Source organism: Ambystoma mexicanum, chromosome 1p (genome assembly GCF_040938575.1).
Source record: "Ambystoma mexicanum isolate Mex_15411 chromosome 1p, UKY_AmexF1_1, whole genome shotgun sequence".
Classification (NCBI taxonomy): domain Eukaryota; kingdom Metazoa; phylum Chordata; class Amphibia; order Caudata; family Ambystomatidae; genus Ambystoma; species Ambystoma mexicanum.
Window position 1 is genome coordinate 197,228,718 of NC_090921.1, and position 15,422 is coordinate 197,244,139.

The 15,422-nt window shown below is 42.6% G+C and overlaps 1 protein-coding gene across 1 annotated transcript in view; it reads right to left on the reverse strand.

Annotated features, from left to right (window-relative positions):
* Nucleotides 1–14,679, reverse strand: part of LOC138466255 (extracellular calcium-sensing receptor-like) — a 154,210-nt gene extending 139,531 nt beyond the window's left edge. Inside the window, exon 1 of the mRNA XM_069607228.1 lies at nucleotides 14,354–14,679. Within this exon, the coding sequence (XP_069463329.1) occupies nucleotides 14,354–14,679 (326 nt within the window). The remainder of the gene's footprint in view (nucleotides 1–14,353) is intronic.
* Between the last annotated feature and the right edge of the window lie 743 nt (nucleotides 14,680–15,422).

Consider the following 15,422-nt stretch of genomic DNA (forward strand, 5'->3'; position numbering starts at 1 on the left):
TCACTCACCCATGATTCCATCGAGAGAGAGCCTCTGCTGTGATCAACCTATTTTGCCTGGGAGCCCGAGCTCGTCTGATAGGTGCTTGATTGCCCGTACTTGTTGGGCTTGGCGTGCATGTATTCTTTAAACAGCACGAATAGCGCGTGAAGTCATGGGTCAAGCATACTGGGCAGTTTTGCAGTTCTGCATAGTTTGATGGAGTTGAGTTTGACCTGCCCATAGTGCCATCTAACGTTTCCCAGCTAAAGGTACTGTTTTCTGTTGTTCAACACAGGTGAGCAAATGCTTAATGATAAATATGACCTGAGGAGCGGTTAAAAAAATGGGGCTCTGGCTTGCTCTTTGGAACTGAATACTTCTGCTGTCATATGTTTTGTTATGTTAATTACTTTAATAAAGTGCATGCTCGCCAAAGCATCTTGGCGCTAAAGTAAACCGGATGGATTTAGAGACTAGCTAATAAAGATATTAAGACAAATACCTTTTTAACAATCGCCGGAAAGCGGGAAGATTTGTTGTGCCCTAAGTGGGGCCGGCAGAGAATTACACAATTTGGCGGCCGCCACAGAAAAGGAACGGCCCCCCACACACTCAAACTGGTAGCGAGGGATCACAAGAAGACAGGAGCTCTTAGAACGTAATTCCTGAGAGGGCACATAGGGTAAGAATTTGTCCTGGATATATTGCGCCGCCAAACCATAGAAGGCCCAATGAACTATCACCAGTGATTCAAATTGGACCCATTGAAGACCCGGGAGCCAATGCAAACAGGGGAAATGTGGGCACCATATGTGGTACCAGTGCAAATACGTGCAACATAATTCTGAAGAAGCTGAAGACGATGAAGGAGGTACAGAGGCTGGGCTAAGAAAGGGAATTACAATATTCCAGCCTACTCAGGACCAGAAGCTGTCACTAAGGCCTCAGTCAGACAGGAAGAAACAGGAGAACCTTACAAAGAACACGCAGCTAGATGAATCCCCCTTTGTGGACAAACCCAACTTTGCCATCCATTAATAAGGCGGCAGAGAGGATCCCTCCCAAATTCTTTACCTCAGAGACCAGAGAGGGACATGGCCCAAGCTCCGTAGGCCAAAAAGCCAAAAAGCCAAGTGTTCTTTTTCACAACTATACTGATGCTGTACACTTCAATAACATTGGATTTATAATTGCCATCAACATCGGGGGTGATTATGCTCCACTCAAAAATAGTTTAATTTTAGCTTGTGAGGGTGGTGTGAGAAAGGCGCCAGTGGCCCCGGTGGTGGAATCTGAGGGAGGCTCAGGGTTGGAAGATGAGACTGATTTCTACCTGCATACCCCTCCAATGTTTTCCGAAGCACCAGGGTCTGACTCTGATTCCTCAATTACCTCCTATGTCCCCACTCCCGCTCCGGTCCAACAGCGTCGGCTAACTACAATGACAGAGAAGTTGGACCATACAGTGAATGCACAGACATACCCAATACTGATGGAACTAAATCAAGTACTGAGTTCCATATTAGGCTTATGTGAGAACCTAACCCATGTAACCCAAAAACACATGCACTATTGAACTGGATATGGGGTAAAGTGCAATTACTGCTGGCTCCAAACTCTGATCCTGCCATGGAGTGCCAGTGATAAAGCTGACATAGGTGGCACTGATCCATTACTTGATCCAATTAATCATACTGAGATAATTAATCTGTCCACCCCAGAGGTGGGGGCAGTGGATAAAGATAAGGACATTGCAAATCAGGGAAATACTATTGGTTTAGTACCCTCTAAATGCAAGGAAAAGTCCAAAAAACATCACAAAACAAAATCAAAGAATGAAAAACAACCAAAGAAATCAAACGGTGATGTGAAGTCATTTTTCAAATCATTGAGTATTCCTACTACAATTGAACCAAATGCATGGTCGGGCCGGATAAATCCAATATTGATTCGGAAGTAGGAAAGGGGAGGGGGCAAACAAATGTTGACTGAGCCTACAATCCCAGGAAGAGTGATGGTGGTGGAAGGGGAGGGGAAAAAAGAATCTAAGGTTTGTCCTGTGAAAACGGCTATGTGATTTTTACAAGCAGGGGAAAAATATCCTCTACAGGAGCTCCCAGAAAATGGTGAAAAGAGAATGGGGAGGCTAGTGAATAGAGCCCCTAGGGATGAGCCGGGTTATTTTCTTGGGTGGAAGGAGAGGCTAATAGTAACCTGATGATTGAATATCAAGGGGTCGGTAGTGGCAAATCTAGGTTCTTTATACGGGAAGGGAGAGTAAAGGGGGATACAGTTTATTACCCAGAGGCAGAGAGGGCCTCTCAGGTAAATAACATTAAGTGGGGCCCCAAGGGAGAAAAGAAGGCTATTGCTCGGTGGTCCATTGTTGGCCGGAATGGACTACACAGCGGGGCCAGGAAGGAAAGAGAGAACACATCTATATATATTACCCATACTCCTCCAGATGGGCTCAAGAAGGAATATCACAGCGAAAAGGAGAGTGTAGTCCTAAATACGCCGGGGGATAAGACTTACATTTGAAGTACTCTGGTATGATATTAAAAGATTTTTTTTTTTTTAACAGGTTAGGAATACTCTGGTTATTATCAGAGATCCCTAGTTTTAGGGAAATTAGCTCAAATGATATTGATTGTGTAGAGTTTATGGTATGTAGTACAATAGATTTGGCCATTGGTACTTTATGCTCTGGGGTTGTAGCTTCTATGATCATGAGCGAAATTGCATCATTGAACAGACTAGGTATTGATGTATCAAATAGGGACGTGGAAGAAAACTTGTAATATAGGGGTGGGGAGCATGGTTTGAAGGGTATTCATGGAAGGAAGGGGAAGGGCCAAGGGGGAGTGGTAAGTAGATGCCCTCTCTATGCTTATGACCAGAAGACTTCATCTGGCTGCCAAAATTCCTTTCAGCATGCAATTGCGAGGCACCGTTAAGGACAATAAAAATAAACTGAGGATATTATCCTGGAATAGTTGCGGGCATGCCAACATGTTCTCCGGAGCTGGGAGTTCTTCTTCAACAATACCCCATTATCTTTAAGCAGATGACATGGTTGAGGAAGTCTCCTGTGGTGGATGGTTATAGAGTAGCTTTTCAGGCCGCTAACAAGGGGGAGTTGGGGCATCCATTTGGAGGATTACTCATATTGATCAAGGACAGTTGGGGGCTAAAGATGGAGCCCATATATTTAATTCCAGGAATAGGGTGGTAATTCAATCATCTATCATGGCTGCCCAGATGAAGAGGAGTCATTTAATGTTGAATATCTACGGGCACAAAGCTGTGTGTGACCTTGAGACCCTGCTAGACAAATTGATGGATTGCATTAAACATTGGTCTGCTTCTAAAAAAAATATTCCATAGTGATGGGTGGGGACCTGAATTCTTTTAATTTTACACATGTAAATGAGTGCACACGGGCACAGCAATTCCCTTTCTTGGTCAACAGGAGACAAGGGAAAGGTGGATCAAGTGCTTGGAGTCTTTGGGTCTTTATCGACTAAATGGGTGTATCCCAGGAGACATACCGAGCCAGAACACTTGGGGAAGGGAGGAATATTTAAAATGTGTGCCCTTTTCAAATCTATCCCCTGTGATATGAGTAATCATGATATGATTCAAGTGGAATTTTAGATAGCAGTGAATAGGATGACTAATCAGCTCCTCCCTAGTGGATTAGTTTATCAAGGAGGAATCAGGGTAACGTGGAACCGGCAGAAGATTGCATCGACTAATAAAAAGGTGGCTTGGATTGTAGCATCTACCGCCATGGAGTGGAAATTGGACTGTCTTAATCCAAGCCACTTTGATTCTTTTCTGTATGATGCACTTGTCACAGCTAGATCAAATTCCACCAAAGGCAACTCAAACTCTCCCATCACCATGACCCTTGGGTCAGAGAGAGAAAAAGGGAATTGAGAAAGGTCATTAGATTCCTTAGGTTCAAATTTGGGGGAGATCATTCAATCTTGGGGAAATAAATTTGGATGGAAAAACAAAGATACTGCAATTTACATAAACATCAATTGTTACAGAATGATTCAGAGTTAATGATGGGTGTACTTTGTAAGATGGATAGATCTTCCTTTTGGTAGCTCATTAATAATATGCGAAGAAATCAAGTTGACTTGCAGATTAACACAATCAGGGAAGAACGGTGGGTGGAGTTTTATAAGGAAACTTTTAGCTCACCTCAAAAGAGAACTGGGCCTATATTGGAAAATATTGATGAGGACTGGCAACTCCCAACAGAATTTGGGGAGATTCTGACTATTATTATTACATCTGTCAGTTAATCTAGACTGCTGGAGCCAACTGATTGGTAAATGCTATGTTTAAAGATGGTCCTGCTTTATGGGCATCTTTTACAATATCTTGACAATCTATTTCCAGCATATAATTGAAAAAAGTCCTCAGTACCCCAGTAATCCCAATATTTTAAAAAGAAGATAGGATGGAGCCCCTGAATTATAGACCATTTTGGATGCGGACAGTAAGGTCCTGGCGACAGTTGTGTTGAAACATTTAGAAAGCTGGTCGCAAAAAGCTGGCTGTATCCAAATGTGGCAGACAGGGTTCCACAAGAATTTGAGCACTAACCTAAATGGTCTACTAGTGAGATACATTCAAAGGCAAGCTTTGATGGGAAAATGTACAGCCATTTATGTAGCCAGTATTGCTCTAATGCCTGCTTTCGAAACGGTGAACAGGAATAGGTTGTGGCAAAAGTTGTCCAACTGGAAAATACATGGGGGACTTTTGAAGCTCATAATTGGCCTGCATGATTATTCCAATATTAGGGTTAGATTGAACAAACCGGGCAATACTTTGTGTGCTATTTCAACATTTTGTTGGATGATGCAGGGGTTCATATTTGCACCGTGCCTGTTCAATCTGTGTACCTAGGACGATGGGGAGGTCTTGGAGAAGAGTGCCTTCGCCCCACCAAGTTTAAACCATCAATGCCTCTTCAGGAAGTTGTGTGCAGACGATATTCTGCTGATTGACCAAAACCCCAGAGGATTGGAAACCTTGATTAATACTTTTGGAGTATATTGGAAGGACAATGAACTTTTCTGTATCCCCATAAAATGGAAGGTCATTCATTTTACAAGGAAATTATGCTGTTTACTGGGACAGTGGCAGTTGGGTGACCAGCTGCTTGAAACAGTAGAGTCTCTCACATATGTGGGGTTCCATTTTACTGAGAAAAACTCCAGTAGAGAGGTGAACTTCTTTCTGAAAAGCAAAACAATGGGTCTGGTCAATCAGCTGTAAAAAATCGACGGGGCATACAGTAAATTCTCGTTACACTCCCTTGAATTCTATCAAGGGAAAGTAATTCCCAAGATATTGTATGAAATTGAAATTCACGACACAGCGATTGTTGATATGATCACATCATTGGAAGCTTTTATTTGGAGAAAGATCTTGTCTGTTCCCAAATCTCTGCTGGGGGTGCTAATAAGATATGAATTGGGTCTATGGAACTGATATTTGCATGACTATGAAAGACTCCACTATTGGGTCTTGTTGCCCGCTCAGGTTTGAAATGCAGTGTGACTCACTCTTGGGTGAGATTGGTTCTGATCGTGAAGAATTACTGATGAGGCCACAAACTAACAAAAGCGCCTCAGAACTAGTATTGGATAGACATGATGGAAAATGTCCATGATTACACATCTTTATCACATCTATGCATGAAGCATGAAAAATCAGGGATTCTTGTACCCTTTTTATCGATCTATCCGAGTCCTGCTGCTCAATCAGAATTTTTGAGATTTCGGTGGAATCACTACCACACAAAGGAAGTTCTCTGTAAATATGGGACGATTTCACATTTAGATCTGACCTGTAGATTTTGTAGGGATAATATGTTGAGAGAAACTCTGTGCCACATTCTTGTGGAGTGCCCAGCTTTATACCTACAGCACAAATATTTTGAGAGGATTATTTTGGCAGAGGAGTGGAGTAGTGGGGAGGAGTTCTGGAGGAGAAGCTTGAATGGAAGTAGAACATTCAATGTATTTGCAGTTGTAGGTTTTTTTTAAGATGACAGAGATGAAGAGCGATTTTAGGTAAAGCTTCATTTTAGAGGGGTGGTTACCAGTTCTGCTCAAAAGTGTATCTTACTAACTCATTTGGTAATGTGTTTTTTGTTAAATAATGGAAATTACATTTTTGATTGAGATATGTTCTTATAAATTGTATTTAAGGGAATATTTGATGGCATGGAAAAATAATGTGTTTAAGATTGAGATATTTGTGAACTATGTAGTATAACAAATGATTTGTTAAAGGTTAACAATAAAAAGTAAATCAAAAATATAAGAGCTTCTGCCTTATAGTTTCCCATAGTGGACATAGTTTAGTCATTTACAGTATAGTAGCCTTGAGGATGGATTCTTTGAAATACAATATAACCAGGAGTCAATGTAATCCAACCCACACAAATCCACCAGCTGTAACACCAGTGTTAGGGGAGTTTCCCTAAACTCAAACATGGAGGTACAACTTTAGTAAGCTATCCCAGGGGTTGTTATCAGTCTGTACTAACTCAGGACCTTCTTAGAGTGGCAGAGCAGTCAGGATTACGTTAATATGAAGATAGGAGCTATAGGTAAGTACACTGAACCCAGTAAGTAAATCACATCAATGAAAAACACATAAATGTATTTTAACATACAGATGTATTATATTTACACAAGAATCACTGTTAAATACTGAGCACAATAAACCATAACACATAGATATACTTTCCAATACTTTCAAATAGTCACTTCATAGATGGTAGTTGCTGAACGCATACAATTGTTATAGGAGTTTGACAGCTCTATCGGTAATACTGCACTACCAAAATAATACGGTAATTATATATAGTGTGCATACACATACAAGATTGTGATTTTTGGGAAAGAAAACTGGTGTAAGTGTTATCCTAGCAGAGCTTCAGGTTCTAGAGGCAGTTTTGCAGCACAGCACGTCTTGTAAAGTCAAAAACGCAACCCTAACTAAAAGCCAATTTGTATTGGTTTAAAGTCTTGCAAAGCAGAAGAAATCAAAGTTCCATTCTACTACCGGACACCGCAGAGAGGGCAAGAGCCCTCTCTACCAGGACACTGCAGATGCAGTAAGAGCCATTGTGAATGCCAACTCCAATTCAGGTGAAGGCTTACAAAGTATGAGTAGCGTACATATCCTGTGCTCAACTCCCGCTCTATTTTACTTTAACCACCTAATTTGCTTGTTTTACACATTGCTTCAACTGCTGAAGCGTGCAGGAGAGATAACAGCCTTGGCGCTGCTTATTCGACTGTTGTGGATCTGCGTGCCTTCCTGCTACACAGATTCACAGCCTTTTGGTAATGGCTGCCATGTTTATTTATTGAACATTTGCACTTCTGTCTCCACGGCTGGCACAACAGCTGATTGGTTAGCCTTCTTCAACCAACCGCTGTCACCGGCAGGCGGAAGCTGGCCTACCTTTCCAAGGCCTGCTTTACAAGGCCTGTCTGTGCCTGGCCAGGCTGTAACAGTGCCGCGGGGTGCGCCATGCTGCTCCCTCCTCCACCAGCTCCATTGCCGATTCCACTGCGACCCGGGGTAAGCAAGTACTACATTCTTCATATCTAACATCTAACACATGAAGCCTATTGCCGAGGCCCCTGACACTTGCTAAATCAGCAACCCACACCACCCACCCGCTTTGAAGCCTACGTTCATTATTACGCTGTGCAAAAGGCCCCGAACACCTCATGGCCACTGTTTTCTTGAGTTTCATTGGACATCCGTCACCTGTTTTCTTTGAAACCACAGCAGTGGTAACTAACACTGCAGCCACTGTCTCATAGTACCTCTGACATTAGCCTACATCCAACCACTCAATCCCTGTGTTTGCTCTTCCCTCTATTTTACCCCCTATGCAACCTGAGACCTTTACCGACTTCTGATACCCAGCCACTGCGGCTGTCAATCAGGCCTGTGGACACAATCAGACTAGCCCTCAATCCATAGTCTTATACACGAGCAAGGCTGCGTTCCCACCGTATAAATATTGCCTTGAATATACCACTGTTGACCCCTCGCCTACCTATTGAATATACTGTATTCAAATATATTCTGCCTTGCCGTATCATACAGGGATATAGACAATACGCTACCCTGCTAAGCTTAATCACTGAATGCGTCTTGTGATATTGCCATACTTTGCATGATGTAGCATATCTAGCACTCATTTAATACATATATACTATTGTACACTGTATCCTTTGTTCACAGAGGTAATACATAAAGCTTAATTACAGTATGCTTCTCACCGTGTGATATTGCCATACTTTACATGATACAGCAAATATTGCACGCATTGTATAGATATGTGCTATCGCATACCGCATCCCCTGTTTATATAGGTAATACTTTAACCTGGAAATCTTAATTACTATACGTTCCCCGCCCCTGTGTTATAGCCAAAATTTCCCTTGAGCTGAATTTGTATAGAATCTAACCTACTCGTCAGTCACTTGTTTTGCCTTAGATGTATTGCAACTCACTGTAAGTATGTACCTACTGAAAATTGTCATGCGCTACAGTATCTGAACCAACGCACACTTGCTCAATCATTTGGACACTCCTGTGTGTCAGGCCAACTATTGTACTAGCCTATTTCCAACTTTGTTGTGCACTACTGTATCTCAGTCAACGCGCACCTGCATAATCATTTGGACACTCCTGTGTGTCAGGCTGACTATTGTACCAGCCTATCTCCCCTATCAGCCCCTGCAATCCAAGGCCACCGCCTACTCTCCTAACTGGCAACCTTTTTTGAATCCCTAGTATGCTAAAAATAGTATCATAGTAACTCATCTAACACTAGCATAACACTCAAGTGCTAAGTGATGCTCATGTTCCTACCTTTGATATTGCACCTTCCAGTATTGCTCAGCTCCATGTACAGGCACGCTATGTCTACCAATGATACCAGTAACAACCATCTGTCGCCTAACTATGTCTTTAACACTACGCCTATTACTCCTAGCATTTCACTATCAATGTCACTGAGACTACCTACATCTGATAGTATACTACCTTCAGCATTCTAACCCTCCTGCCTTCAAGTAGCTTCCAAACCGATACACACTACACCATCTACAATAAGCAATCCGTATCTCATCACAGCAGCCCAATGGATCAAACAATTTGCCACAAGACCTACACCTAACCAACATTGTTCACTGAAAAATAGAAAATGAAGAATAGGAACAGATTCTAACTAGCTCATTCCTTACCTAACTTTAAAAACACTACCACCTCCAAAGAGCGGATCACAAGAATAAAAGTAGTGGACACCCCAAAGTTTATAGCAAACAATGCTACCTTGCCTAAGGAAAACATTGCCCTAACTAAAAGTAAGGTGGATAATGTGACCACCTCAATCAATGGCGCACTCGTCATTGCCAGATCCCTGCCTGCCCACGAATTAGATATTGCTAATTTCATAACGTCAACCTCTCGTGACCTTGACTTCTTAGCAATTACTGAGACTTGGCTTCATGCTGCAATAGGGCCCTCACTCTGCTTTGCCATCCCAGATGAGCACTCCATCATCTGACTTGACACAGACTCAAACAGAGCCAAAGGTGGAGGTGTCACCTTCATTTATAAAACTTCTCTAAGCCTTAGGCACATACCAAGTCCCTCCATGCCCTCAGCAGAACTACCTTCGACCTCATAAATAGACCACCTGGGCCTCTATCTACCTTCGAAGAAGACATTACTCTCCTCCTCACTGACAATACTAAGCCAGGATCACAAATTATCCTAATGGGTGAACTGAACCTAGGCTTTCAGGACTTGAAAGATATCAAGGCGTTAGCCCTCACTAATACAATCTCAGAATTAGGCTGTATACATTGCATCACTGAACCTACTCACAATAAAGGAAGGACTCCAGACTGGCTGGTCAACCTCAACTGTGATATAAATATCCTCACCAACACACCATGCGCTTGGTCGGACCATCACCTTATGTCATTCGCTATAAAGGAAGGCAATCAGTGCAAACAGAAACTTTCTCCTCTCATTTGTACTTGGAATAATCACAACATAACAGTGAAGAAACTATTACCACAGTTACAGCCGATCATCAACGTCAATACCACACTCACGGACCCCACTGTCTTAGTTGACTTATACAATCACACTCTATTCAAGGCCATTAATACAGTAGCCCCGAACCCTGCATGCATTTACATTCATGATTCACGCCACCCATTAGGTCTCTACGCACATCCAAAAGAAACGCTGAGGCTCTTTGGAAGTGCCTCCAGACAATCCTCAAGATAAATTCCTAATAGAATCCCTCAACAACAAAGAGGCAATTCTACAAACTAAAAAAGAAACCTACAACAACTGTATCATTCAAACCAAATCCAGTACGAAAGAACTTTTCAATATACTTAGAGAGTTGGAATCCCCGGCCCGACCACCGGACACCTGCTCTAAAGATATCACCTGGTGTACCAACATTCAGAAAACACTACTGGATAAAATAACAATGCTACAAGATGAAACAGAAACAAACAAATCTCTAGCACCTTACCCGAATATCCCCAAACCATTTAACTTCTCCCCTCTCCCCATTAAAGATGTGGAGGACATAATCACTAAACTAAAACCTTCAAGATGTCAGGGAGACATCTTCCCTGCTCCTATCATTAAAGAGGTGGCTAAGGAACTAGTTCCATTCATCACCTCTCTAATCAACGCCTCATTCAAAACAAGCACAGTCCCTAGCAACCTAAAAGATGCCTGGGTCCTCCCCCTACTAAAAAAGCCGACTCCAGATGCAAACATCCCGTCAAATTGCAGACCAATTACGACGGTTCCATTTCTACTGAAAATTCGGAATAGAGCAGTTTACTTGCAGATTCAAGAACATCTAGAAATAAATAACCTCTTGGGTCTCAAGCAATCAGGCCTCAGACCTAGACACAGTACAGAAACAGCTCTGATCGACCTTAAAATACAAATCAAAGACTTAAAAGACAAAGGGCCTGATTCCGAATATGGTGGTAGTCATGGCGCTATTTGCGCCATGACTGCCTCCCATACCGGTACCGACTCCGGTTTGGTACAATGGGGACTTACTGGTCCATTCCGACCTAGGAGGGACCGGTAAATCCCCATTTACCAAACCATTACTCATTCCCATTTGAGCCCCCATAGGGCTGAATGGGAATTGGGAGGGCGCAAATAATGGGCCGGCGTATGCCAAGCCCGTTATTTGCGCCCAGGTCCCTTAACGGGTCCCGTCCTTAACACCTGGTCAGAACAGGGGTTAAGGAAGGGACCGGCTAAAGGACCTCGTAGTAGGGCGGTAAGGGATTACTGGCACCGGTCTCCTTAGACAAATTTGCCCTCCTTCTACTATTAGATTTGTCTGCTGCATTCAACCTAGTAAATAACAAAGACCTATGTAATCATCTAACCTCAGCAGCACACTTCTCTGACAAAGCCACTGCATGTATCCAGTCTTTCCTTGTCAACAGATCCATGAGGTTCTTTGCACCCTCGGCTTCTGCTGAGCCAGCACCAGTCACCTGCGGAGTCCCACAGGGATCATGTGTGTCTCCAACTTTATATAATGTGTTTACAAAGCCTCTGTTCAATGACCTTCACTATTTGGATGTCACCTACACTGATTACGCGGATGACACACAAATGCTCATCCCCATCACCGGACACTACATGACTGACACTTAAGCACTCAATTACATCTATCTTATAATACAAGCCTGGATGGCTAAGCAAGGACTCTGGGCCTCATTACAAGTATGGAGGTAGCCATGCCGCTACTGGCGGCATGGCTACCCCCATATCGGGTACCTGGTCCGGGTTCCTGGAATGGGGAAGTACCGGGCCATTCCGACCATGAAGGGCCTGGTAATTCGCCTTCCCTGGAACCCGGATCCGGTACATCCCCATTCCCACTCGAGCCCCCGTAGGGCTCAATGGGAATGGGGAGGATGCAAACAACAGGCACGTTAATGACGGGCCCGTTGTTTGCATCCTGGTCTGCTCACGGGACCCGCGAAGGACGCCTGATAAAACCAGGCGTCCTAAGCGGGTCCGGAGAGGAGACCTCCTATCGGGGCGGTAGAATGATAATGGGGCGGGCATCCCAGTTATCCCTCTACCGCATACCTCATAACGAGGCCCTCTGTCTTTACAACAATAAGACAGAGTTACTCCTCTTAGGATCGCAACCAAAGCTCAATAAATTAGATGGACAGTTCAACTCCTTTAATATAGACGGTAACATCATTAAGGATTCCAATGACGTGAAAACATTAGCTATCTATATAGACTCAGCACTACATCGAACAAGACAAGTCAATGTGACAGCCTCCACTATGGCCTCTACCTGCAAATTAATTACGGCCTGCAGAGCGTTCCTAACTACAACCAATTGTATCTCCATAGCCAGAGCATTCATGTCGGCTGTCTTCCTCTACCTCATCTTCCTCAACCAATACTGCGACCACATAGGCTATTCCTGTGGGGCACAAAAGCCCATCATCTACCTTGCAAGCTATAAAAGAGGCTGTTTATCCATATCTTTCGAAGACAACAGTACTCTGTATATACTGCAACACCCCACTGCAGGGAGAGCAGTTTCGAAGTGCTTTCTAGGCTGTAATCAAGAAGCATGAGAAACACTGACCCCTACCTTACATGTGATGCACACCCAACATCATCCCCTGTTCACCTTCCCCGCCATAGCTGAGCTTGCTGCCCCTTCCCTTACTTCCCTCCCCATCTTGCTTCCTACCCTCTACTGCAAAAAAATAATTAAAATAAAAAAAAACACCAAAAAAATAATTAACAATAAATAAGCTTATAGACTCCATCTACTTTACCTATTTTAGTAAAGTAGTTAGACACAATGTTCTGCCCCAAATACATTTCTCTAGCATACAATATGGACCATAATCCAAGGCCCTTCATGACTATCCGCAAACTCTGCAGTCCCCTCTTTAGGCCATGCATTATTAAAAACCCTGTATTGCACATGCACATCATCGCACAAGACAGCCCTTCTACCCTCTTTTCTGTTATGTTTGCAGCACTCCCTCATTGCCTGTTTTGAAACAGTCGCACATATATCCTCCAATCAATTACAACAATTCTATATATAACCCCATTAACATATTAAACTTCCATACACCAAATGCGACTTAAAATATTCTACAAATCTTTTGCGTATGCATTTCAGTTGCTTATCACAATAACTGTCAATCACTGCTGCTATAAATGCACATATGCACTGTACAGTAAAATAGGTGCATCAATAACATTAGACTGGAAATGAGAAAAAAGAAAAGACATTAAGTGATCCAGAGGGACCAAATAGGTATGGAAGAGCCACAATCATAGGATAAATCCTTGGGGTACTCTGCAGGTACACAGTGAGGTGGTGGAGAACAAACAGCCCAGTTGCAGCTGGTAAGGGCAGCTTGTGAGGAAAACAAATCAGCCAGTACAATGCCCGGTCCATGATGGAAATGGTATCATGTAACCATTTAATGATGATACAATTCTTGACCATGTAATAGATGGAGGGTATATCAAGGAGCACTGTCCTAAATTGTACTACAATCATAAAATTGCTGCAGATTTGGTGAAACTCCATCCTGTGGTTTGGGCTGTAGGCATTAGCAAAAGTATTTCCATTGAATCTATGAGGATTTCCACACATTTTTGGACACCCCCTATAACTTTGCCTCCCTTGACGAAACCACACCAAACATTGCAGAATCATTCTGAGTGGGCCATATACTTTTTTTGCAAACCTTGGTGAGGATTTGTCCAATGGGGGCAAAGTTATAAGCTGCCAAAAAATGCTGTTTCAATTAGTTGAGCAACTTAACCATAACTATACGGTCGCTACCGCAGGCCGTGTAATATATATATATATTGATTTGGATATGTGTCAAACTTTTTGTAAGTGTTTGCAGTTTTTACAAATTATGCAACTACGGCACAATACTTAATGTGGCCAAAATTCAACAATGTGGTCAAGTTGGGCATCTGGGATAATTTAGTGCTCAGATCTCATGGTCGAACAGCCAGCCACTTAGCCATTAAGATTAATTGTATCCTAGACTCAACCAATGCACCACAATATGGCCCATTACATCGCTGACAAAGCTTTCTTGTCTCCTCCATGTCGTGAAACCCAAGAAGAATTACCTGGGTTATCATTTGTCGCCTGGAATTTCATAAAATGTGTAGGCACATTTGAGGAGGCATCATAAATTAAAGAGTTGTGAATAAAGGGTGTGCTTACGTCTGGCATGTGATGGCTGCAGGTTTCTTCCTGAAAGTCACATCCTCGTACGGCCTAGCATTATGTGCAGGGAAGATGCCACCAATCAGGACACTGCCTTCGCTTGAGAACCCGCTCACTTCTGTTGTCTGGAGCTGGCACTCAGCCACTGCATTCTGTAAGGCGGATGCTTGCATCAAGTAGGAAACTAGGAGGACAAAGGCTCTCTGGCAGTGGAGTGCTCTAATGAATCTTTTCGGACCCGCTCTCTCAGTTGTGGCGAGGATCACTCTGCTGATTTCACTGGTGTCCATGGAAACCTGACAACCACTCTTCTTTGGGAACATGTTCACTTTGTTGTGCTGCTTTTGTGAAGCTATTTGTTTTTAACCTGTAAAACATTTAAGCTGGAATTCACCACCAGAGCAGATTGGATGCATTTACATTGTCAAAGTCTGTGTCCACATGTCAATAGGTAACACAGTGTCACTTGTTGTAGTATATCATGAATATTTAATAAATTACCTCCAGAGCGGGTGGTCCAGACGGCCTATCAAACTTTATTAAAAAATCATCTCCCAATTTATCGTCTGATGTAATATACATATTATTTAAATAAGTGATATACCAAAAGAAAGTGGCTATATCATGGAAAACATCAAAACAATATTTTAAAAGGAGATATAAATCTCTCGACAAATTATATATAAATTGCATTATTAGATACCATGGGGAAAATCTTTGTTTCTATTATCCTAGAAAACCTGGATACATAGGCTTGTTTGAGTAATAGGATTGACAAAATGCAATATGGATTTTGGAAAAAGTTAGGGACAACTTTGAATGGGCTCATTATTAAACTACAAGAAGTGTGGCAAAAAAGCACCCAATTCATGCACACTTCATAGACCTATCAGCGGTTTTTGACAGAGTTAATAGAAGTAAATTAAGGTCAAAATTGAGAACTTGGAGATTACTACCATCTATTATTGCCCCTCTTGGAGATCTGTTTACTGATATGTCGCTTGTGATGTGTTTGAATTCAGAAGGTCCATTTTCTGATAGAGTCTGCACCCTGGGTGGTTTGAGG